Source organism: Sorex fumeus, unplaced genomic scaffold (assembly GCF_029834395.1).
Source record: "Sorex fumeus unplaced genomic scaffold, SorFum_2.1 ptg000081l, whole genome shotgun sequence".
Lineage (NCBI taxonomy): Eukaryota > Metazoa > Chordata > Mammalia > Eulipotyphla > Soricidae > Sorex > Sorex fumeus.
The window spans coordinates 18403439-18429668 of record NW_026606138.1 but is presented as its reverse complement, the minus strand read 5'-3'; the positions used below and the strand labels follow the sequence as shown (position 1 = coordinate 18429668).

At 51.5% G+C, this 26230-nt stretch overlaps 1 protein-coding gene across 1 annotated transcript in view; it reads left to right on the top strand.

Annotated features, from left to right (window-relative positions):
- LOC130038914 (CAP-Gly domain-containing linker protein 1-like) overlaps positions 1-26230 on the top strand; it is a 56374-nt gene that overhangs the window by 12063 nt on the left and 18081 nt on the right. Inside the window, 2 exon segments of the mRNA XM_056130708.1 lie at positions 582-785; positions 7305-7457. Coding sequence (XP_055986683.1) covers positions 582-785; positions 7305-7457 — 357 coding nt within the window.

Below are 26230 nucleotides of genomic sequence, written 5' to 3'. Positions count from 1 at the left end.
TGGAAAGTCAGTCTTTCTCATAGGCTTTCTTATTTTCTGGTCACGCCAAAGTTAGGTCTAGAAAACACCTCTGTTAGGGCCATTTTCAATAACCACTAGACAGTCATCACCAGAACTGCCGGCGCCAAGGCCTTGGCTTCGCAAGCTTCAGGCAATCACGCTCACCTCACGCCTCTGTTCTTTGGGGTTGTGTTGGGTCATGGGCTTCTCATACGTGTTTTCTGTTTTGTTTTCCCCTTCCCGTTCCTATTTGTCTCCTTGGTCCATTCACTCTATCCTTGTGACTCTGGTAGGCCGATAGCCTGGCCGAGGAGCTGCAGGGGAAGGGGCTAGCGCTTCGTAGTCTTCAGGAGAACTTGAACGAAAGCGGCCGAGCTGAGGGGCCGTGTGTGCACGCGTGTGTGTGTGCATGTGTGTTTGTGTGTGCATGCTGGTGAGCAGAGTAGAGGGGCCGTGTGTGTGCGTGTGTGTATGTTTGTGTGTTTGCATTGTGTTCGTGTTTGTTCGTGTGTGTGCGTGTGTGCTGGGAGCGGGCAGGGGGCCGGCGGCTGACGGTGGCCCCCGGCTCCCCACAGGAGGAGAAGGTGGACGTGAGCCGCAGCCAGTGCCAGGCTCTACAGGCCGAGCACGCCAAGGCCAGCGTGGAGATCCAGGGGCAGCACGAGGAGGCACCGCAGGCCCTTCAGCAGCTGCTGCTGCAGGCGAAGGAGAAGCTGCAGGCAGTGCAGGCGGAGAACGGGAGCCTGCTGCGGGAGGTGGCCGAGCTGAAGACGCAAGCCGACAAGGCCAAGGTGGGTGGGCGCAGGGCAGCGCCGCGGCTGATGGCGGCCGTGGCCCGTGTGTGTGTTGGTGCCTGGCCGCTTTCCAAAACGCACCGCAGCCAGGGCTACGTCTCCTCTCTGGACCACCTGCTGGCCCAGTTCTGTGGCCAGCAGCCTCGTGTGCACGCTCAGGTCAGTCCCATTCCGGTAACATGGCCGTCAGCGGTCAGCTGCCCAGCACACACCAGTAGCCTGCTGCGGCTCATGGCTGCTGAGCTGGACAGAGAAGATAGCCCTTGCTGCAGAAAGTTCTGGAAAGTACATGGCGGTTCAACTGTGGTGTGCATTGAGACTCAGAAATGAAAACGCACAACCCGTTGCTGACGGGCAGGGAGAGCAGGTGAGGGAGACCCTGACCCGTGTGCGGCCAGTCCTCCTGGAGCCCCTGGGCCCCTCCCAAATGACTGCAAACACTGCTCTCCCATTGCTCATCGATTGGCTCGAGCGGGCCCACTAATGTCTCCATTTTGAGACTTGTTACTGTGTTTGGCAAGCAAAAACTGTTGGCTTCAGTCTCCAAAGCTTGGTGGATTCGTCTGGATTTTCTATAAAGTGTATAACTTTGGGGGCTAAGTCCATTTCCTGCCTCTGTGTGTCCCTGTGAAAATCGTTTGACAAGCAGTGGTTGCTTTTCCCTTCCCCTCCTGCTCAAAGTTCCAAAACAAAATACTTTTTGTAGTTCTTTGAATTGTATTGAAAACTAGTTTTTGAATGCATCCCTTCTAGGACAGAGTGATGGATTTTATAATAGAAGAATTGAAGTGGGGGGAAAAATCTTATGCCCCAATGTCAAGATCCAACTGTACTTACACCTTCCGGGGAGCTGTCAGGAATCATTTCAGACAGCATTTCAAAAATCAACTCGGCTGATAGTAGAATGGGTAGGGTGCTGCCTTGTACTCGGCCAACCCGGGGTTGATCCCCAGCATCCCGTATGGTCCTCCGGCCCTGCCAGCAGTGATCCCTGAACACAGAACCCTGAGCGAGACCCGAACACCAGCAGGTGTGGGGCCCCCATCCACAAAATAGGCAGGTAGTTATGTTTACGCTAAGAAGCTAACTGTGTTTGAGCCTCTCCATCCTGCCTGTGTGTGTACATGTGTGTGTGAGTGTGTGCGCGTGCGCGTATACACGCGTGTGCAGGTAAGACTACTCTGCCATTTTCATTTCTGGTATTTAGGCCACATGAAGTGCTTGGCTTGCTTGTGCCTGCTTGATCTCATTCTTGTTTCCATTCTTCCCCGCTTTTTGTTTCTGCAGTCCTTAACTTGCTTATTAAGCTCGGCCAAAGAAGAGATGGAGCTGATGTCAGAGGATCGCAGGGCCCTGAGGTCAGAGAATGAATTGCTGGCGAAGGAGAAGCTCTGTCTGAAGTCCGAGAGAGGGTGGTTTCAATTGAAACTCAGAGAAGCGGAGGCCAAAAACTCTTCGCTGCGGGAAGAGCAGAGGAAGCTCTGGCTGTTGAACCAAGCGATTCGCTTGGATAAGGAGAAGGTCATCGAGGCCAGGTGGGCCGCGGAGAAGCTCTGCCAGCAGGAGCGGCTGGACCGAGAAGCCCTCGAGGCGGAGAAAGAGAAAGTGCTGGAAGAGGGCAGGGCGGTGCAGGAGGAGCTCCAGAGGGTGGGCGCGGAGAAGGACGCACTGCAGGTCGCCAAGCTGGGGCTGCAGGCCCTGGTGGAGGAGCTGCAGATGAGCAAGAGCAGCCTGGTGGCCGAGTGCAAGAAGGGCCTGGAGGAGAGGGGCCAGCTGGAGGAGCATGTCAAGAAGCTGGTTCTGGAGAACTTATCCCTGGCCAAGGACAACGACAACATCATCCAGAAGCTGCAGTGCTCCTACGAGGAGCTGGCTCGGGATCAGAAGTCGCTGGTGCAAGAGATCGAGGAGCTCACGGCTGAGAAGGAGGAGGCCGCCCGCGTGGAGTCGGCCCTGCGTGAGCAGCTGAACAGCCTTGGCTCTGAGAAGGAGCTGCTGGGCCAGAAGGCCACGAAGCTCCAGCGGCAGCTGCACTGGCTGCTGAAAGACCAGGCGCTGCTGGAGGCGCAGCAGACCGAGCTGCTGGCCGAGCGGGAGGCGTCCCTGCAGGCCCTGGCCTCCCTGGAGGACACCAGGAACACCAATGCGATGATGCAGAGTAAGGTGGGTGATGGTAGTGACCAGGGCTGTGTAGGCCCAGCCTCAGCCCTGAGAGAAAACATATCCTGGGCCATAGTGATAGCACAGCGGGGAGGGCGTTTGACTTACACACCGAATTCCCAGGTTCAATCCCCGGCATCCCATATGGTCCCCTCAGCACCGCCAGGAGTAATTCCTGAGTGCAGTGCTAGGTGAGCCAGTGCCCTCTGACCTCACAGCCCCACTTTCCCGGCTCGAGTGACTGCTGACAGCCTGAGCTGTTCCACCCTAGCCAGGAGTGATCCCTGAGCACAGAGCTAGGGTTTTTCCCTACCCCACCGGGTGTGGCCCCAAACAAACCAAACTGACTACCCACAAAGGTTCTAGATAAGCATGTATACATACACAGACATGTATATATGTATATATGCGTGTATGCTTCAAAAGAGTCGGGAAATATCTACCATTTAAAATATCCGAGAATGATGCTGGAGCAATAGCATAGCAGGTAGGGTGTTGGCCTTGCACATGGCCAACCCAGGTTCCATCCCCGGCATCCCATATGGTCCCCGAAGCACCGCCAGGAGTACTTCCTGGGTGCAGAGCCTGGAATCACTCCTGAGCAACGCCGGATTGTGACCCAAAAACCCCCTCCCCAAATTAATTGATTAATTAAAATAACAGAAGCCAAAAAGAGGGAAGCTGAAGAAGAAGGGGCTGTGCTCCCCTGGCGCCCGTGAGAAACAGGGGCCGCGCACATGCTGCCGGAACCCCACCCCCACACGCTCCCAGCACAAGAGGTGATGCTTAAGGAGTGAGAGGCCCCATGGACAAGGACACATCCCTTCAGTCAAGGGGTCATGTCCTTGCCAGAGCCCTCCAATGCCCTTCCTCTTGCTGCTCTCCCAGAACCTGGGCTTCGGGCTCCCATCACATTGGCAAATCTTCACTTTGCCAGAGTCGAACACCACTTTGGAGTGCTTCTTCCCTGCCAGGAAGGTTCAGTCGCAAACGGAAACGCCCACCAGCATGTGGCTTTTCCAGCCTCTTTGCGCATGCTCTAGGCCCAGAGCTGGGGGAGTCTGGTCCTCTGGGCTGCCTTCCTGCTTCTTGCTCCTGTCAAGGGAGACAGCTGGGTGGGGTCCTCCGGGGTTTGCACACTTGGCTGCAGTCCGATGCCCGCACCTACCATCACCAGGCTCGGGTCTGGCCTGCAGCAGGAGTCAGCCTTGGGGCCTCCTTGATGTCTCTCCTTCCCCAACCCTCCTTCCATCCCACCCGTGTCTGCAGCGCTTTATCGTTTGAATCCTCTCCGAGGAAGTGGACCATCTGGGTCCCAGTGCCCTGAGGAGTTCCCGCACACCCTCACTTCCTGCACTTCTGTACTTAACAGCAGGTGGCCCTGGAGGGCACTTGTGGGCTGAAATGAACTTTGCATGTGGGCTGTGCAGGTGGACCCTGTATGGGTTTGTTGGGAACTGAACATTTCCATGTTTTGTTTTGTTTTGTTATGTTTTGTTTTAAGCTGGAGGAAGAGAGATCTGTGTTTCTTGGCTGTAGTGTGGGATGGCCTGGGCACTCTCAGAGACTGGCCATCAGAACTTGCCCTGAGGGAGAAAAAGAATCAGTCTGTTTTTCTGGTTTTATTTACACTTTCTTTGGGGGCCACACCTGGCGATACTCCAGGCTTCCTCCTGGCTCTGCACTCATGAATCACTCCTGGCTGCTCTCCGGTGGCCCCTATAGGATGCCAGGGATCAAACCTGGGTTGGCTGCGTGCGAGGCAAGCACCTTTCCCGCTGTGCTATCACTCAGACCCAACGCGCCTGCCAGTTTTCAAGTGAAACATGAATGTTTGTGCCTACAGTCATGCTTGCTTTTGTAAAGTGGGATTTCCCCCCGCCCCATTCATTTGAAAGAAGTGAGTTTGTCTTTGTAGGAGAGGGAAGACCCCTCTTGACTCCCTGCTCTGAGAAGAACCGAGGGGTACCAGCATCTCCTCCTGGGGTCTTCCCTGGGCACCCGGGAGCTTGCGCTCAGGAAGGGAAAGGGGAGCTCTGGCTGCCTCCAACCCTGGGGTGGGGACTGGAAGCGGGGCCCAGCCTCCTCTGTGGCGGGCTCCCATGGCTCCCGCAGATGGCTCACCGTCTCACGCTCTCCTTGAACACAGATTGATTTCCTGAATTCCGTGATTGTGGACCTCCAAAGAAAGAATCAGGACCTCAACATGAAAGTGGAGATGATGTCCGAGGCGGCTCTCAAAGGGAACGGGGACGACCTCAACAATTACGACAACAACAACTTCGGCCCGGCCACCTCATTCTCTGCACTCTGCAGAAATCTCCAGCAGTTCCTGGATTAGATAGCAAGCTACTTGTGAAACACCTACAATAACCAATTTACTGTCTTTACAAAGTTTACTTTTTTTCACTGTGTTTTTAGATGAATGTATGATGAGAAATTCAACATTAATAATTTTCGATTTTCTTATCAGAAAAAATTAAATGAAGGACCTGAACCATCAGAAGGTGATCATCCAATCTGAATCTATTTATGTTCATTTGAATGTTTTCTAGTTCTGTAAAACGTGATAAATAATGTACCATCAGGGCTACATGGATTATAAGAACTTCTATAATTGTATATATGCTTTTGATGTATTTTCCTCTGGAGATTATCAAGTGTCTCACCAGTGAAAGATCGTAATCCATTGACATTTTGAGTAATAAACACGATTGAAATTGTTTCACAAACTATGTAAAGCAGTATTAAAATTTGAGCAAACAATGTTCTATATCTACTTGAATAAAATTATTTCCTTTTTGCCAGTGATAACTGATTATTCTCCGGTTTATTTATAAAAGATTTTTGGCTAGCAATCAAGAACTATAGAGTCAAATAAGTCAAAGAGTTTCTACAATGGAATCCTGATACACCAATTTCTTTTTGTTTCTTTATGTTTGTGCCACACCTGGTGATGTCTTAGGGCTTATTCATGGCTCTGCACTCAGGAATCACTCCTGACAGTGCTTGGGCAGACTATACGGAACGTCAGGGATTGAAGCCAGATTGGCCAAAGCACATGCCCTGCCAGCTGAACTATTGCTCTGTGCCTGTATACCATTTTCTTAAAAGTGTTTATCTTGGGCTAAAGAGGTAGTACAGTGAGTAGGGTTCTTACCTTGCATGTGGCTGATCTGGGTTCAATCGCAGGAATCCCATGCAGTCATCTGTGCCCCGGCAGGAGCAATCGCTAAGTGCAGAGGCAGGAGTAAACCGTAAGAAGCACTGGGTTGGGGGTATGGTGCCACCAGCAGGTCAGTCTGTACCTGTGAGGCGAGTGCATCAGCAGCCTGATGGCGCCTTCAGACTTCCAGGTACCCCCAAATTGCTGCCATGTCTTGGGCCAACCCCCAAAAATTTGGGGCAGAGTTTACCAAGAAAATAAACAGGCAAAAGTTACATACATAGCACAGAGGGTAGGGCGTTTGCCTTGCACGCTTCCTACACAGCCGACTAGAGTTTGATTCCTACGCCCCTCTCGGGGAGCCTGGCAAGCTACCTAGAGTATCTCACCTGCATGGCAAAGCCTGGCAAGCTACCTGTGATGTATTCGTTATGCCAAATACAGTAACAAGTCTCACAATGTTACTGAGCAAAATTGATAAATTGATGAACAATGAGAGGACATTGACAGTGACATAAAATAAGAAGGGAGCCTGAGGCTAGTCAGGGTCAGATACACAGTATCCCACAGTTTCTTTCCTTTTGTTCCCACCTGCAGTGCTCAGGGCACGACTCTGTGGGTGCTGGGGGCGTGGTTCTGTGGCCTGTGAGGAAGGCTGCGCTCCTGCTCCTCCTGCATCTCTCAGCCTCCTGCCCCCCGTGCCTCCCGCAGCCCTCCTCCCAGTTGAAACTGTGAGTTCCGGTGGCGGGGTGGGTGACTCTGGTGCCTGATCCAGGAGCTTGGAATCAAATCCGTGGACTCAGACCTGCAAGGCCGGTGCTCCGCCGCCCAGTTACACCCCTGCCCCCAAACTTTATCTATTTAGCTTGCCCACTCCTCCAATCTTGTTTTTTTCAAAAATTTTTGTTTGATGTGCACACCCTGGATCTCGGGTCCAACCCCTGGCTCTGCGCTCAGGGTCACTCCCAAGTCCCCTTGGGGAGTCCTTAGGGTGCCCGGGGGGGGGGCGGTGGGTCCTGGTGGGCCTCGTGCAAGACAAGCGCCCTCCCCGCAGTAAATCGATTCTAATCCCGATGCACATCGCTCGGGTGGAAGCTGCTTGGGACCCCACGGGCCTGTTTGGATCCCTCGGGCCCCTACGCAGCGGTTCACCCATTCCCTGCTGGCCGTCTGCGGTATCGCAGTTCGGAGCCCGTGTGGTCTCTTTGCCGCGGTGCGCCCACCCTCTGCTGGCCGTCTGCGGTATTGCAGTCTGGAGCGCGTGTGGCCCCTTTGCCGTGGTGGGCCCGCCCCCTGCTGGCCGTCTGTGGTATCGCAGTATGGAGCGTGAGTTCAAGGTGGGAGGTCTGTGAGTTGTGTGTGCGCCTGCAAACCCACCCAGTCTGCCTCCCATGGGTGCAGTCGCTGAGCCCACCCCTGCTTGCACCTACAGGAACCATAGTGACATTATGGACCTGAAAGGAGGAGACACAGGATGGAAGGACTCTTTCCGTGTTTTTGGGCTCGTAGATACCAGGATTTGCTCGAGCGGGCCCAGTAACGTCTCCATTGGAGACTTTGTTGTTACTTTGTCTGGCATATCGAATACTCTGGTAGCTTGCCGGGCTCTCCGAGAGGGGCGGAAAAATCGAACTCCGGTCGGCCATGTTGGCCGCTTGTAAGGCGAAACAGTGACACTCTCTGTGACTGTCCACAGCGCCCCAGCTGCCCAAAGCTCACCGTGGTTGTCGTAGACTCTTTGAACAATCATTTATACTCTTAGAAACATGGGGCCGGAACGATAGCACAGTCGGAGGATTTAATCCTGACTCTGCATTCAGAAGTCGCTCCTGGAAGGCTTAAGGCAAACCTATGGGATGATGGGGCTCTAGCTCCAGCCAGCCTCGTGCAAGGGAAACCCTCTACCCAATATGCTCTCTCCAGAACCTTCCTACTATGGTTCTTCCTTCCTTAGGAAGGGTTCTTTGGATGTTGTTTTTTTTTGTATTTTTTTCTTTTTTGGTCAAAACTGGCCAAGCTCGGTGGTTCTTCCTGGCTCTGCACTCAAGAATTACTCCTGGAGGTGCTCAGGGGACCCTATGGATGCTGGAAATCAAACCGGGGTTGGCCGCATGCAAGGCAACCCTCCTCGCTGTACCATGCTCTGGGTCCAGGCTCTGCAGAAGCGTCTTCAATATTAGGGGTTAAGAGTCAGCTGAAGGGTTGCAGCAGAACCTAGAAAGGGAAGCCGTCTGAGCCCTGCCCTCTTCTGGCTCAGCTACTTCCCATCCTCTCAAGTCTCCACCCATCCCCCAGCTCAGAGGCTCTCTCAGACCAGACAGTCTGAGTGTTCTGGAGCTTCAGTACATTGGCCCTTGGTGAATTATTGGGTCAAGCCCTGGGCAAATCCAGGGAGGTCTGGAAGATGCAACCTTTGTTTACTTTGGTTTCCCCTGACAAATGACCTTCACAGCCTGAGTGACTTAGCGACTTTCCCAAAAGTGCTTCCTTCACAGAACCAAGAAAACTTCCCAGGGCTTTAGAGATAGTATTGAGTGAAGGTGCTTGTCTTGCTAGTGACTCTGAGTACAGAGCCAGAAGTAGGCTTGAGCATGGCTGGTGTGCCCCAAACTCCCTCCCCACGAAAACCAATCAGACTACAAAAGAAGCAAAGATAAATTAGAAAAAGCCCTTGCTGGGGTTCCCTGTGCTAGGAATAAGGGTAAATAAAGAATACGATTTTGTACTATAAATCACGGTATCAGGGAATTAGCTAAACAGGTTGGGGTGCAGGCTTGCTTCCCAGTATTCATGGTCCCGGAGTATAGCCGGGAGCAGTGCTTGAGCACTAAGTTGGGAGCTGCCACGAAGGACTGCTGGGGGTGGCCACATATTCTGGCCACACCACTGGGAGCTGTGGGGGGGGTGTATGTCAGTATTAGAAAGGAGAGAAATCACTGGGGCTTAGTTGGTAATTTGGGGGAAGGGTCTGAGGAATTGGAGGCTGTGGTTGGTATCAACCTCAGGGGATTGGACCCATGCCGGTATGTGCTCTACGATGAAGCCACACACCCCCATCTCTCAATGCACTTATCTGGTTCTAAGGAGAGGCGAGACTCAGCTATCATTGCAAAGAAGCAGCAGTTTCCGATGTTGGCGGCGATAGAGGGAAAGTGGGCTTTCATCGGTGGCACTAGGCTCCTGTTGGTTTGTTGCTGGTTTGCTGCATTTTTCCAGAGTCTCAGGGAAACATGATCTGGGCTTGGAAGTCTGTGGAACTGTTTATGTCTAAAAGAACAGCATGAGCCAGAGAGGATTACAGAAGGCAGGACTCTTGCTTTGCATGCAGCTGACCTTGGTTCTATCCCCTGCATCATATGTGGTCCCTGATTCCTGCCAGGAGTGATCCCTGAGCACACCCTCCCAAACAAAACAAAACAAAAACAAGACCAAATATGTTTGCTCTGTCAAATAGATTGTTTTCTTTGATAGGTCATTGTAAAAAGTCCAAATCTGGGGTAATTTTTATTCTTGGCTATAGTTGAGGAGTGGTGAAAGTTTCTTCTTTTTTTGGGGGGGGAGGGGAGTGAGCACTCCTGGCAGGGGTCAGGGGACCTGGGGAACCCAATGGATGTGTTCAAGGCCATCACCTTACTGAATGTACTGTCTCTCTAGCTCCCAAAGATTTTTCAGAACTTCTAGGACCTCAAGTAACTTTTGCACCAAGGAAGTCATATGTAGGCTGGAGAGATAGAACAGGGCTTAAGGTTCTTGCCTTATGTGGGCCCAATCCCAGGTTCATCCCCCACGCCTCGTGTGGCTCCCTGGGCATCACCAGGAGCAATCCTTGAGCACAGAATGAAAAATAACTCTTGAGCACTGTGTTGTCAAGTATGGCCCCCTCCACACCCCAAGTGGAAACAAAATGAAGTAGTAGATAGATTGTCAGCAGGAACCCTGGGCAATGACTTCTTGGGAAGTAATGAAACCAAGATGGGGTTTGAAGAAGTGACTCTTTCTCCAACTCTAAAGTAGAAAAACATATTATGGCTGGACCCACTTTGTGGACACAGGAACTAAGGCCTGCTAAGACTCTAAGTGGCACCAGCCCAGGTCCAGTAAAGGCTGGACCCCTTTTCGGAAAGAAGATCCAGCAGGAGAATGTGATAGGAAATGAAGATGGACCATCGAACGTTTCAAATGTTGGGGCCCAAGCTATAGCACAGCGGGAGGGCCCTTCCTTGCACAGGGCCGAACCCAGTGCGATCCCAAGTGGTCATCCGAGCCCCGCTAGGAAAGATTCCTGAGTGTAGAGTCAGAAGTAAATCCTGAGCACCACTGGGTGTGGTCCCAAAACAAAAACAAGCAAACTGAAAATTAAGCAAAACAAACCAAAACAACAATACCAAGGTTTTTTTTAATCTAGTGTGAAAATCCCACACATGGCGGTTTGGGAGAAAACCTACATAATTATTCTGCAAGGCAAACAGTGTGCCCCCAATACTGTGTGTGGGGGTGGGGGTGGGGTGGGGTGGGAAATATAGGGTGACTGACTAAAAAGCCCAAGTTCTCTCTTGAATGCATCTCTCTCTCATTCTCTCTCTCTCTCTCTCTCTCTCTCTCTCTCTCTCTCTCTCTCTCTCTTCTCTCCTCTCTTTCTCTCTCCCCTTTAACTCTAAGTTAAAACTTTTTGACTTCACTATTTGTCTCTTTCTGAAATTCTTTTCTGGGAGGGAAGGCAGCATTCCTGGTAAGTCTGGGTCAGACTTAGGCCTGCCTTTCTTTTCCTGCCAAGAGTAACCCCTCTCTCCACTCTGGGCCCCGCAGCTCCCAGAGCTGGGAGGTCGGACCAAGGACCTTGTAAATTCTTTCCCGCAACACTAATGCTATAGAAAATCAATGGTGATGTGTGTGGTGTTGGAATTATGTGTCCACGAAAGCACCAAGAACAGTGTTGTGAATCATAGAACTATCATCCAAACAAATATATTAACAATAATATAGTTTTGGGCTGGAGTGATAGCACAGTTGGTAGGGCATTTCCTGTGCATGCAGCTGACCCAGGTTTGATTCCCAGCATCCCATAGAGTCTTCTGAGCACTGCCAGGAGTAATTCTTGAGTGCATGAACCAGCATCGCTGGGTGTGACCCCCCAAAAATTATTTTTATTTTTTGCTTTTTGGGTAACTCCTGGCTATGCTCAGGGATTCCTCCTGCCTTTACACTCAAAGATTACTCCTGGCAGTGCTTGGGGAACCCGATGGGATGCCTTGGATAGAGCCTGGGTTGGTCTCATGCAAGGCAGCATACCTTTGTACTATTCCTCCACCCCTAAAAATAAAATAAAATAATAAAAGAGCATTAGTAAGACGGAAAGAAATTGAAAGACATTTGAGCACAGAAACACACATCAGTGATGTGGAGGAGTGGCCCAGCTCTAGAGCCAGTCCCGAGTCAATAACACGGAAAATGCCAGATCCAGATTATGACTGCCAAACTCAAAACGCGCCTGTCCAAGTGGTGGGCTGGAGGGTGACAGTGAACCTGGGGACTCCAGTGGGGCGATGGTGATTCTGGTAGTGGGATCCGTGGTGGGATGTTGCATGTCTAAAACTCAACAATCCCCTGTCATGGAACTCAACATTGCTTTAATAAGCCGGAGGATGGTAGAAGACAGTGCGCAAGCTGCCTCGGGTTCAGAAGACGACTGGGGTCCTGACCATTCTGCAAATGTCAGCTTGGTCTTTCCTGTCTCATCCAGGGAGGGTCAGTGGGGACCCCCCTCCCGTTACCCATAAAATGTGGTTCTGAGATGCCTCTCACCTCTGCCTATGGGGTTTGTTTCTCGCTGCCTCTCTCCAGACTTCTGCCTGACCCTTTTGTCAAAACACTTCAAACATTTCCTCCTAATCCTGTTTCTTCTAATTGGCTACCTATGGAATAAAGAATTTTGAAATTTTTGCTTATTTTATGATCCTTAAAACAAAATTGGAAAAAAACTCAACACAAATACAATTTTGAAAAAAAAACCCTTATCTATTAATATCTTTGCAAATCACGGTGCTTTATTAAAAACAAACTGAAATAACTTGGAAATTGCAGGGCAGTGTGTATGCGTATATGTGTGTATGTTTGTATATGTGTATGGTCATGTATGTTTGTGTGTGTTGTATGTATGCTTGTCTGTGTACATGTGTATGTGTTTGTATTTGCAAGTGCGTGTTTGTATTTGTGCATTTTTATGTGTTTGTATATATTAATTGTGTATACTTGTTTGTGTTTGTATGTGTTCATATGCATATATGTGTGGCTTGTAGTTATGTGTTTGTGTTTGAAGTGTTTGTGTATGCTTGTGTTTATGTGCATGCATGTGCATTTGTGTGTTTGCATGTATGTGTATGTGTTTGTAAGTGTGCATTTGTATTTGCTTGTGTATGTGGTTTGCATGTAGGTGTGTTTGCATGTGTGTGAGAGTGTACGGACAGAGCATGTGAAAAGTTGAGGGTGGAGATCGCAGGTCTGGCCTCTCATTAGCAATGTTAGCAGCTCCCTAGAGTTCTGAGGAGCTTGCCAGGAGCTTGTAAGTGCTCGGGTTCCCTCGGCAGCTCTGAGGCACTCAGAGGCGCCTCACGCCCTGGGGCATCCCTGCTGGCCCATTAGCGCTGTAGGCTCTAATAAGCAAACAAGCAAGCAATGCCCACCCGCCTCCCAGGAGGGCCTGTCACTTCCTGCGCTTGTCCCCACCTGGGAGGACAGCCAGGGCCCTGGGCACCTTGGGGACATGGGGCTCCCAGGGGCCCCTCTGCAGGCGGAGGAGTAACTGCTGAGCTCCTGAACCTGTTCCACTGGAGGGAGGCGTGGCGGAGCTGGCAGCCTCCTACAGGGCCCTCACTCAGTTCTCCACTGCGTGTGCTACTTCTCTTTTTAAAAATATAAACATAATTTTAGGACTTTATTTTTTTATTAAAAATTATCTTGGATAAAAACCATATGATCATATCAATAGATGCAGAGAAAGCATTTGACAAGATCCAGCACCCATTTATGATGAAAACCCTCTCCAAAATGGGGAGAGAGGGGACTTTCCTTAATATAGTTAAAGCCATTTACCACAAGCCTACAGCAAGCATCATCCTCAATGGGGAAAAACTGAGAGCCTTCCCCCTAAGATCAGGGACGAGACAAGGATGCCCACACTCTCCACTGCTGTTCAATATAGTACTGCAATAGCGGTTAGGCAAGAAAAAGATATTAAGAGCAGTCAGGTAGGAACGGAAGAAATCAAGCTCTCACTATTCGCAGATGATATGATACTATACTTAGAGAATCCTAAAACCTCTACCAAGAAACTCCTAGAAACAATAGACTTGTATAGTAAAGTTGAAGGCTGTAAAATCAATACCCAAAAGTCCAGGGCTTTCCTATATGCAAATTGTGAGAGAGAAGAAAGTGACATGAAAAAAACAATCCCATTCACAATTGTGCCCCAGAAAATCAAGTACCTAGGAATCAGCTTAACTAAGGAAGTAAAGAAACTGTACAAAGAAAACTACAAAACTCTACTTCATGAAATAAAAGAGGACATGAGAAAATGGAAAGATATCCCCTGCTCATGGATCGGGAGAATTAACATTGTCAGAATGGCAATACTTCCCAAAGCATTGTACAAATTCAGTGTGTGATCCTTATAACGATACTCATGACATTTTTCAACTAAAAATGGAGCAAACACTCCTGAAATTCGTATGGAACAATAAGCCCCCAAGAATAGCTAAAGCAATTCTTGGGAAAAAGAAAATGGAAGGAATCAACCTCCTTAACTTCAAACTCTACTACAAAGCAGTAACAACTAAAATAGCATGGTACTGGAACAAAGGCAGGGCTGCAGACCAGTGGAACAGAGTTGAATATACTGACATCTTCCCCCAGACATATGATCATCTAATCTTTGAGAAGGGAGCAAGAAATGTGAAGTGGAGCAAGGAAAGCCTCTTTAACGAATTGTGCTGGCAAAACTGGACAGCTACATGCAAAACAGTGGGCTCAGATCTCTGCCGAACACCATGTACAAAAGTAAGATCAAAATGGATGAAAGACCTCTACATCAGACGGGAATCCATAAGTATTGTCAGAATGGCATAAGGTACATTGAAGACAAGGTTGGCAAAACCCTCCATGACATCGAAGCGAATGGTATCTTCAAAGATGTCATGCCACTGGTCAAGCAAGTGAAAACAGAGATAGATCAATGGGACTACTTTAAACTAAGAAGCTTCTGCACCTCAAAAGAAACAGTAACCAAAGTACAAAGACAGTCTACAGAATGGGAAAGGATATTCACCCAATAGACATCCAACAAAGGGTTGATATCAAGGATATACAAAGTACTGGTTGAACTCCACAAGAAGAAAACATTGAACCACATCAAAAATGGGGCGTCGAAATGAACAGAAACTTTCTCAAAGAAGAAATCTAAGTGACTAAAAGGCACATGAGAAAATGCTCTACATCATTAATCATCAGGGCGATGCAGATCAAAACCACAATGAGATATCATCTCACACCACACAGACTGGCCCACATCCAAAAGAACAAAAGCAACCAGAGTTGGCGCAGAAGTGGCGAGAAAGGGACCCTCCACTGCTGGTGGGAATGCCGGCTGGTTCAGCCCTTTTGTAAAACAGTATGGTCGATTCTCAAAAAATTAGAAATTGAGCTTCTATTTGACCCAGCAATACCACTCCTGGGAATAAATCCCAGAGAGGTCAAAATGTATACTCGAAGTGACATCTGCACTTGTTTGTTCATTGCAGCACTGTTTACAATAGCCAGAATCTGGAAAAAACCTGAGTGCTGAGAACAGATGACTGGTTAAAGAAACTTTGGTACATCTACCCAATGGAGTACTATGTAGCTGTTAGAAAAGATGAAATCATGAAATTTACATACAAATGGTACTACATGGAAAATATCATGCTAAGCGAAATGAGCCAGAAAGAGAGAGGCAGACATAGAAAGATTGCATTCATCTGGGGAACATTAAGTAACAAAATAGGAGACTAATACCCATCCTGATGGCACCTTCAGACTTCCAGGTACCCCCAAATTGCTGCCGTGCTTTGGGCCAGACCCCAAAAACGTGGGGCAGAGTTTACCAAGAAAGTAAACAGGCAAAAGTTAGGTATGTGGGAGACACACCCACAAAACATCTCCAGTTCAGCTATATATTTGGAGGCATCGCCTCTCTGGTTCCTGATTGAACTGCTTAATGGCCATGATCCCAGACACTCAGAAACAAATCTCGAAACCCAATAGCTTTTGGCAGAAATGTGTCGAGTCCCTGCAGTAAGTTACAGGCGCTGGTCCACTCCAGGTGGGAATAGATTTTGTGCCTTGGCCTGTTCCCCCTGGCACCCCTCTGGCTGCCATCCTCCAGAGGCCACTGGACAATCAGGTTTGGGCCCACAGTGACGAGACACGTAGGGCCTCATGGGATGGGGGTGGAGCTGGCCCTTTCCTCCCCAATGAGATCCCAAGTCGTCACCCACAAACGGCCTCTCTGGCTTCTGATCAAGCTGTTTAACAGCCATGATCCCAGAGACTCAGAAACAAATCTCGAAACTCAGCAGCTTTTGGCAGAAATGCGTCAGGACCGCACAATAGGTTACTGTTGCCGGGCCGCCCGAGGGGAGAACGGGTGCTGTCCCTGCGCCTGCTCCCCCTTGGCGGCTCAGTGGCCACCATCCGCCAGAGGCCATTGGACAGTCAGGTTTGGGCCCACAGTGACCAGATACGTGGGGCCTCATGGGATGGGGGTGGAGCCGGCCTTTTTCTCCCAGTCTCAACAAGACCCCAAGTCACCACCCACGAATGGCCTCTCTGGCTCCTGATTAAGCTACTTAATGGCCATGATCCCAGAGACTCCGAAACAAATCTAGGAATACAGTGGCTTTTGGCAGAAATGCATCCAGACCCTGCAGTAGGTTACTGTCGCTGGGCCATTCCAGGGAGGAAAGGGTGCTGTCCCTCCACCTGCTCCCCCTTGGTGGCTCGGTGGCCGCCATCCTCCAGAGGCCATTGGACTGTCAGGTTTGGGCCCTCAGTGATGAGACATGTGGGGCCTCACGGGATGGGGGTGGGACCAGCCCTTTCCTCCCCATCCCAACAAGACCCCTAGTCACCGCCCACTAAAGGCCTTTCTGGCTTTGATCAAGCTGCTTAACGGCCATGATCCCAGAGACTCAGGAACAAATCTCGGAACCCAGCAGGTTTTGGCAAGAAATCCCTCCAGATTTAATTGTTAAAATTTTGGAATTCCAAAATTGCGCAACCACTACTGCAGCCACATGACATCATATGTTATTTAAAACCAGGAATAGAAAACAAATTGTCTACTGTTGCCTTTTCAGGAGATCTGAGTGTTGGGGTAAAATCCAAAATAATAATGGTGGGTCCGGTGTCAAAATTTTGAATGTAATCAAAGTAGAGAGAGAGTAATGTGGAAATCATCTCCTCCACAGGTAAGGAGAGGGTGTGGGATGGGGGTATACTAGGGTTTTTGGTGGTGGAGAATGGGTACTGGTGAAGGTACGGATGTTTCATTGTATGACCAAGACTTAAACCCGAAAGCTTTGTAACTGGTCTCATGGTGATTCAATAAATAAAATTATAAAAAATGAAAAAAAAACCACTGGTGAGGTTTAAAGGTAAAAAAAAGTCAAAACAGGGGGCTGGAGAGATAGCACAGCGGGTAGGAGGTTTGCCTTGCACGCAGCAGACCCGGATTCAATTCCCAGCATCCCACATGGTCCCCTGAGCACCGCCAGGAGTAACTCTTGAGTGAAGAGCCAGGAGTAACCCCTGTGCATCACCAGGTGTGACTCAAAAAGCAAAAAAAAAAAAACCCAAAACAAATAAAACCTTTATTGTATTATTGCAAAGCTTCCAAATAAACGTAGCCTAAAATGAATACCTTCAGTGATTCTCCATAGCTATTTCACGAGATGAAACTAAAAAGACACCATGCAGTACAAACACCATCAATCCATAAAGTCTGGGAAAGAAACTGGAAGTTGCTATATCATTAACCCAAATTAACAGATTCAAAGATGTTTATAAGCACCAACTCCTGTACGTTTGACGCACGTCTCCTCAGGTTGATTTTTCTAGAGAAAGAGCTTGAGCAAGACCGTTACTTTTAGCCTACATAATACCCAATAGCAGTCCTTGACTTTAGAATCTATGGTAGGGAATCCAAACGGTCTATACATGAATCATGGTTACTTTGCAGGATATCCAAATATTACATCGTACTGTGAATATTCTGTAATACTAGGTTGTAAGTCAGTAAACTCTAGATTGGAGAGAGAGCCCTGGGGCAAGGCTGATGCCTAGCAAGCAGCAAACCCAGATTCCTTTCCCTGGCACTTCATATGGTCCCCAGTATCCCCTCCAGGAGTGATGCCTGAGCAGAGCCCGGAGGAGCCTCAGCACTGCTGGATATGATTCCCAAGTCCCTTCACAAATATAAGTAAGCACCCATTTTGTGGAATATAATATATATGGTCACGGTCCTACCGTTGTTCACCGATTTGCTCGAGCGGGCCCAGTAATGTCTCCATCGTGAGACTTGTTGTTACTGTGTTTGGCATATTGAATATGTCACAGTTAGCTTGCCAGGCTTTGCCTTGCGGGCGAGATACTCTCGGTAGCATGCCAGGCTCTCTGAGAGGGGCGGAGGAATCGAACTCGGGTCGGCCATGTTGGCTGCATGCAAGGCAAACGCCCTACCCACTGTGCTATGGCTCCAGCCCATAATACACACACACACACACACACACACACACACACACACACACACACATATGAGATTGATATCCAAGGCTAGGAAAATGGGGGCTAGAAGTCCTTGTCAATGGTTGGTAAAAAACACAAGTGTAGGGGACAGAGGATACTTAGGATAGAGTAGGGACCAGTAAGTCAATAATGGTTGTGATGTAGGCAGGTAGATAGGGAAAGGCCCTTTGCAATGAAACAAAGTTTCATGGAAGAAGATTTCTAGGAATGAGCCACCTTGTGGATACAGAAAGCAAAGGCCCGATAAGACCATTTGCAGACACTGAGGATATAGGCCTCCCCATGAAATTCCTCTTTTTGGACCTCCCTGGTAACCTCCTTAGCAACAGACTTTTACCTGGGAAGAAGCCTCAGGTGGGGGCAGGTTGGAGAAACCCTATAAAGGCCACCTTGAACAAAGGAGCCCATGTGCTGCTTGCGCCCACGTGGCCCAGCTCATGTGGTGCCCGAGCACATGTGTCACCCGCATCTCCCCTCTTGAGATGTGTACTTTCATGCATTCGTGTCTAATGCTGGGATGTGTGCAGGGGCTCTCTCCACCCTCGGAGAAGCCCGCGTTCTCTCTGGACCCTATACTCTCTCTCTCTTACTCTCCATTCCCCCGCTTATCTGCTTATCCCTTTCTCTCCCTCTCCAAAAATCCTCCATATAAAATCTATTTGTTTCACTGCTTGTCTACTCCTGAAATTCCTTTCTGCGAGGTGAGACAAGAACCCAGTAATCCTGGGTCCCGGGTGGAAGAGGCGGCTGGGGAGAAAGTGACCGTCTTTCTCCTCCCCGCTTCACATAAGTCACCCGTGGGACTCACCGACATCAATATCACAGTGGGAGGGTCTTGCCTTGCTTTTTGTCTGACTCACGTTTGATTCCCGCACTCTGTATGGTCCCCCGAGCACCGCCAGGAGTGCTCTCTGAGCACAGAGCCAGGAGTAAGCCCCAAATACCGCCAAATGTGCCACAAAAAAGAACTATCTTGTTACAGATTCGTTTTCTACATTTACTGTTATGACTAAGGAGAACAAAAACTTCAACCAGCGTATCAGGAGAAAAAGACATAATTTAACAGAATGGAAAAAAATCTTGAACTGAGGTGGAGCAGATAAGCCCAGAATTTGAACTTCCTGCAGAAATGCAAACGAAAGTCAGAATGAAAAGGACAAATAGGGGAATTGCAGGATAGCACAGCAGGCAGGGAACTTCCCTTGTTGGAGGCCAACCCAGTGTCGATCCCTGGAATCCCAGGTGGACCCTCCCCCCGCCAGGAGTGATCCTTGAGCGCAGCGCCAGGAGAAAGCCCCTCACATCACAAGGTGTGGCCCCAAAACAAAAGAAAAGAAAAAGGCAGATGGGCCTAAGCATATCTGAGCTTTGCTCTGAAGTCTGGGGCCACAGGGAGCACAGGCTTTGCAGGAGGCAGAGTTCCCTCCCTCCACCCAGCCCCCAGCAAGGAGCCAGGAGTATCCCCAAGGCCAGCCCATTGCCAGGCTGCCGAAGATGGAGGACACAAGGACGGGAAATGCGTTTCCCATGAAATCTACTGTGCTGTAATTCCCTGTGACACAGCGCACCCCCCACCCCACCCCCACCATCTGTTCTGGTTGTGGGGAGACCCCCTCCTCTGTACTCTTGAGTGGCGATTGTCAGGGTCTGTTGCGCGTCCACGGTTGCCTCCCATCTCAGGTCCTTCCATCCGCTCATCCTCCCAGCCCCCACAGCTGGTCCCAAATGGTCGGTTCATCCCTGGTGCTATTTGAAGGAGACAACTCCCAAGTTGGGGGCACACAGACACCAGAGTCCCATCCTCTCCCGCGCTCCCCACAACGCACAGCCCCCCAGAATCAAGGCTGGCGCCCCTGGCTTGAGGAGGAACCATCCGTTAGAACGGGAACCAGTTTTTTGTTTCATTTTGGTTTTGTTTTTTTAAGACACTCGTCTTGGCATGCAACTTAGTGCTGGAGCGGTAGCACGGCGGGGTATGGCCTTGCTCGCGGCCGACCCGGGTTCGATTCCCAGCATCCCATATGGTCTCCTGAGCAACACCAGGAGTAATTCCTGAGTGCAGAGCCAGGAGTAACCCTGTGCATCGCTGGGCGTGACCCCCGGCAAAAATAAATACATAAATAAATTCTAAAATCAAATGACCCATTTAACCACTTTTCCATTTCCCTCTGCTGTCTCATCACCTCTGTTCCCCTTCTCCCCCTATGTCCCAGGAATGTTTATGCAGCCATCCATGGAATGTCACTCTTTCAGGGGCCGGGGAAGTCGTAGAACTGGTACTATCTTGTCTTGTACACAGCTGAGCTGGGTTCAATCCCTGGCACCCCATGTGGTACCCTGAGCCCAGAGCCAGGGTAAACCCTGAGCATGGCCAGGTGTGCACCCATCCACCCCGAAGGAAAAAAACTTTCAGTGAATCTAAGGAACAAATGATGACTTTATTTTTTTTTTGTGGGAGTAATAAATTTTAAAACTATTAAAAAATTTTAAAACAAATATTGAACTGTTTCTTCTCGTTAATCATGGCAAGTTGTGTCTGATTCAGAAATCTGAAGACAACTCAATTGTAGCTAATCCCAGGATCTTCATCGCCAGGTAGAGATTGTAAAGTATTCAGATGTAGGTCTGAGTGTGATGGTACATAAAGTGCTAAAAGGAATTTGCTCTGCTCTCAGGTTGAAAGCCTAGAAGGGTTTAGGTCCACTTTCCCTGGGTTCATGCAGAAACTGCTGCCTGCCCCCAAGGGCCTTGTTGGCGTGCAGTCCTGATGGCGGAGGCTCTCTCCATCCTGGGCTCCCACATGGAGGCGCAGAACTGCTGCCTCTGAGCGAGGTCGTCGGCTACACTCACCCAATCCCTGGGTTTGCTGCGGTTTTTCCCCAGACTGTTGTTATCTCCAGCTTAGCTGCAAGCGATGTGTGCCAAAGGTGTGTCTCTGCACTTTGTGAAAGTCAGCGTTTCTTTCGGGAGATTGTCTCCAAATTGGGTTTTCAGACAGGTTCAAAACAGGTCCAGCTGCGGAAGGCAGGGCCAGTCCTGCCCTGCTCAGACCACTGCTAAAGCCCAGAGAGGATGGCTGGGGGGGGGGGGAAGTCCTGTTCAGAGTCCCCCACTTCCCTGACGGCCAGGGACAGATACCAGAACCAGAATGTCAGGCTCGGGCTTTGGTCAGGAACTCTGCGGGGCCGGGAGGCAGCCTCCGTCGTCCTGAGCTCACTGTGGGTGCTGATGTCTGGCTGTCTCCGCGCTCACGCGCTGCCGTGCTCACCTCACCCTCTCTTTTTCCTCCCACTCCTGCTTCCTTTGCTCTATCTGTGTGTTGTTGATGGAAAGACTAAAGAAACTATCAACGTTATAATAAATATCATATATTTTTTAGTTTCTAATATTTGGTTCTTGTTTTTTGCATTTTGAAAGGCTGCCCAGTAACACTTTAAGGCATTTGCATCATGACTGAGATTTATTTCTTATGAAAGTCGTAAGGAAAGAATCTGGGTAGTGTGATCCCTTGGGAAAGGTTTCTGGCCCCGGAGACCTCCCTTCCGGCTCTCCTCCCTCTGCTGTTCCTCATGACACCAAATCTAAAGCGTATTTGTGACTCGGGCATCGGTAAAGAGGCCCGATGTCCTCCAGCCACTTGTGGATTGCACGGTAGAAGTCAGAGCTGAGAAGAGACCAAAGGAATTAGCCGTGAGGACTGGTCAGCAGGAGCAGCTGCCAGGGTCTGTTTGGCCGTGTCCATGTAGGGGTCGCCACACGTGCCCACTCGAGGAAAGGCTGCCAGGTGATTGTGCAATGTTCCAGGCTTGTGTCAGGAACATGCCAAGGAAACTGCCCTCCCCTCCTGCCTCAGAGCTGATGGCTCAGGCTAGTTGGATAGTCCTGACCAAAGAATGGGAATGTGGGACTGGAGCGACATTCCAGCGTGGAGAGCGTTTGCCTTGCACACGGCCAACTTGGGTTCGATCCTTGGCATCCCATATGGTCCCCCAAGCACTGCCAGGAGTAATTCCTGAGTGCACAACCAGGAGGATCCCCTGAGATCTCTCCGTATGACCCCCTCCCCCCAAAAAAATCGGAATCTGCTCACGATCACGATCACAACCATCTTGTTGTTCGTCGATTGCCTCGAACAGGCCCCGGTAATGTCTCCTTTGTCCTAGCCCTGAGAATTTTTTAAAAAGTGCCATATTCAAGGCTCTTTCAGGGTTAGCAGAATGAGCCTCATCATTGTTACTGGTATTTGGCATATTGGGTAAGCCACGGGGAGTTTGCCAGACTCTGCCGTGTGGGCAGGTTACATTCGGTAGCCTGCCAGTTTGTCCAAAGAAAGAATGAGATAATAAGATGCTTCCGGGAGCTGGGTTTTATAGTCTCTGGGTCTTGGCCATTGATGGGATTACAGGGCACAAGGGGGCCAGTTGGTGGGTGTAACCCCTGCCTACTGGAATATGGAGGATCTGAGTGGAGGATGCTCAGCCCCAATCCGAGCAGGCTTGGAGATCTCAGCCCCAGGACACGCATGCCTTTGTTCCTCTGCCAGTACCTTCATGCCTGTGGAGAGTGGTCTCAGCATGGTGGTGGCTGGTTGTGGAGGTCTTCGGATGCCGGAGCCCTGGTCGGGGTGGGGAGGGAAACTCAACCCGCTCCCCTCCAAGGGGTCCCGGCGAGGACAGCCAGAAGCGGGGATAGGAGACTCTGCTCATCCTCCTTAAACCCATTCACTTTGAATAAACATTTAAAATCAGATTTTCTAAGTATGTGTTACATTTAGAGCAAGGAACTCTTAAAATAATCTTGTGGTGGGATCAGTTGCCAAGTAAGTTTGTTTTGTTTTGCTTTGGGGACACAGTGCTCTTCAGTCATTCCTGCCTCCAGAGACCATGCAGTGCTGGGGACCAACCCAGCTCTCCTGTCTGTGAAGCGTAGACCCCAGCCCAGCCCCAAACACATGCCATAGGAAAGTCAAGATTCCTGACCCACAGGGTCGCATCAGAGATTTCCTTTCCACTAAAGCGCTCTTATTTCCACCTAAACAAGATCCTATTCCCTAGCGAGGTGTTGCTCAGGTAATAGCTTAACTGCACAGAAGTCCACACTTTCCGGTGTATTTCCAGCCCTTGGGTGTTGAATTCAGGAGATCTCTGCTAGTCTCAGATTCTTTGCTTACTACTTAATGATCTGGAGTGTAAGTGTGAGCCACGCACTGAGATAAATACACACTTCTCTTTTCATCTCTGTGAGAATTTCCGTTTGCCGTAAACCCATGAGAAGTCTGTAATGTGTGTGCGGATATCTTGGGTCTCACTAACCAGACATACATTCTGCCATTTCTAACGTGGGCCTCAGTCTCCGATTCCTCCTGTCAGTTTTCGGAGGCATCTGACACTCGGAACATGCTCCTCGTTCACCCACTCACCCGGGGACCAGGGAGACTCGTCTTTTTGCTGTAAGTTACGCCTCATTCAACGTGTCACCTGCCCGCATCACTGGTGCTATGGCCCAGAGCATGTGATCTAAACATGCATGACCCAGTGCTGCAAGGTGGGATGGAGGGAGTGCCCAGTGGCCCTGCCGGCTTCTCCCAGGGGTGCACAGATTCGAACCACTGAGTCGGATACGAACAGCCACAGCTGTCCTGGGCCCCAGACTTTAATGAGATCCCCCACTTCACACGCACCTCTGTCTCTCTCCCAATATGCATCCCAGGAGCCACACTTCTGTCCCCTCTCATGTCCTTTCCAGGCTGTGGCATTGCCCAGTCTTGACTGAACGTCCGTCCCCACCCTGTGCTCCCCCACACACGTCCTTTTGTGTGTGTTTTAATTGTTGTCATTGCTTGGTAATAATTTATGCAAGAAATAGCACTTCTTCCTGGGATTAGGTGTTTAAAAGAATTCTTTTTTGGGGGGGTGGGGTGGGGGTGCAACAAGTTCTTTTTTCCTTTTTTCTTTCTGTTCTCCATCTTCCAAAGTTATTAACTTGTTTCTTAAAATTCAAATGGACACAATGATACGCGGGTTCTGGCATGTACACACAGGCAAACTTTTTCTCCCTCACAGTCAGTAAAATTTCCCTAAACTTCTGCAAGCATCAAAGCCTGGGCCCCTCCCCCCCGCAATAGTCCTGGGAGCCGTTGAGCGTGGGTTCTAGGGCAGTTGTGCACTGGCCTCTCTCTGGGTTGATTTTGGCACAGGAAGGGAAGTCGAGGTCCCAGGGGCTGTGAGGACCCGCGGGGCCCTTGACCAGCAGTCCGTGGCCGGAGGGTCCAAGGAGACTCAGTGGGCTGGAGGTTCCCGGAGGTTCATGCCCAGCTGCAGTAGCAGCAGAGCGCGGTGTGGAGAGGACGGTGGCCCCCTGCCCAGACCCGCCCCCGGAACGGCGGGCAGAGGTCGGGCCTCTCCTCCACGGAGAATGGGATGCAGGAGAGACCCCCGACCACGGGGTCAGAAGAAGCCGAGCCGTCTAGGCTTCGCTGCATACCTTTGAGCCCGTTTCCCCACCTGGAGTGGAGGCCGACCCCCCCCAGCAGGCGTGGGGGTGCGTGGTGAGTCTCGGGCGGGGGACGCTGCCGCGGGGACAGCCCCCCCTGCCGGCACGTGCGGGCCGCCCGGGCCTCCGTTGACCCCCATCTCCTTGGCCGCGCGGAGCCGGGCGCCCACGAGGAGGAAGACGCGGAGCCCAAAGCCTGAGCCTGAAGCCACCGCCGGACGGGACCCCGCGCCGCATGCGAGGGACCCCCGCCCGCCCCACCCCGCCCGACTGGGCAGACGCCGAGGCCGCGGTCTAGTCCTGCCGCCGCCACCGCCGCCCGCTCCCTCGGACAGACGCCTCTGGACTCAGACCCCCGACACGGAGGGGGGGGGCCGCGCCCACGCCCCAGGACTCGCGCGCCCTGCGCGCCCTGCGCTCCCCGCGGTCCGCCCGCTGCTGCCCCCCAGGAAAGACAGTCACGTGGCCTCGGGGTGCGCCTCGCTGGGCGCCGGGGGCCGGGGGCTGGGGTCCGCCCCGCGTCGGGGAGATGGGCGCTGGGGGTCGCCCGCCGGGAGTCGCCGGCCCTGCTCCGGCCCCCGCCAACCAACCTGGCAACACGGAGCTCGGGCATCCGGCCGGAGGCCCCCCAGGGACCGCTGCGCGGGCAGCGCCCCCTCCTGCGGCTCCGCAGCCACGGGCCGTTCCCGAGGGGCCGGCAGGGAACCCCTGGGACTGGGGACGCGGGCCTGAGCGAGGTGCTGCTGGGTGCGGGTGGGCGGGACCCCGAGCCAGGCAGGGCCCGGCACCTGTGCAGTTCGCACGGCGGCCAGCAGAGGGCGCCGCAATCCGCTCACCAGCCTGCTGGGGGTGCTGGTGGGTCCCTCACTGGGCAGGACCCGGCGATGGCCAGGGGAAACCGAGGACCCCCTGAGACCGCTCCCAGGAGCCGGGGCGGGGCGGGGGGGGAACATGCCCTCGCAAGGCCAGCTGGCAGTGCAGGGGAGATGACGCCAGGGCGCCCTCGTCCCCCCGCCCCCAGTTTCCCGGGAGGGTCCCTCCAAGGGAGCAGAGGCAGCGCTGTGCCCCGGCTCTGCTGGGGGTCTGGGGGGTCTGTACAGCCCCGGGGAGCGCTGAGTCTCAGCGGCCTGTGCCCTGGTTCGGTGGGTGGGGCACCCTCGGCGCCCCTAGCGGGACAGTGGGAGATGAGGTGGCATGGGGCCCTGGGGTCAGAGCTGGGGGCTCTTCTGCTTCCGTATGGGGGTCACAGAGACCTTGGTGACCTGGGCCCTCTGGGCTGGGGGCCACCTGCAGCCCCTGCTGTAGTCTGGGCGGGAGAGTCGCGGGGGCCATCCCAGCTGCAGCAGTGCTTGGGAACCATGTGGTGCAGACCCCTGTGCTGCCTCTCTGCCCCCATGTTCTTGATTCTTTCAAAGAAGCGTGTGGGAGCCAGAGACACTAGAGCAGACAGGGCACTTGCTTGGCGTGCAGAAGACTCGGGGTCGAATCCTGGCACCCCATAAGGCCCCCCTGGGTCTGCCAGGAGTGGCCCCTGAGCATCGCCAGGCGTGGCCCCAACGGTCCCCGTCACTGACACTGTTCATCGATTTGCTCGAGCGGGCCCAGTAACGTCTCCACTGTGACAATTGTTACTGTGTTTGGCATATCGAATAGGATACGTCACGGGTAGCTTGCCAGGCTTTGCTGTGTGGGTAAGATACTCTCGGTAGCTTGCCGGGCTCTCAAGAGAACTCGGGTCGCCATGTTGGCCGCTTGCAAGGCAAACACCCTTATTTTGGATCAC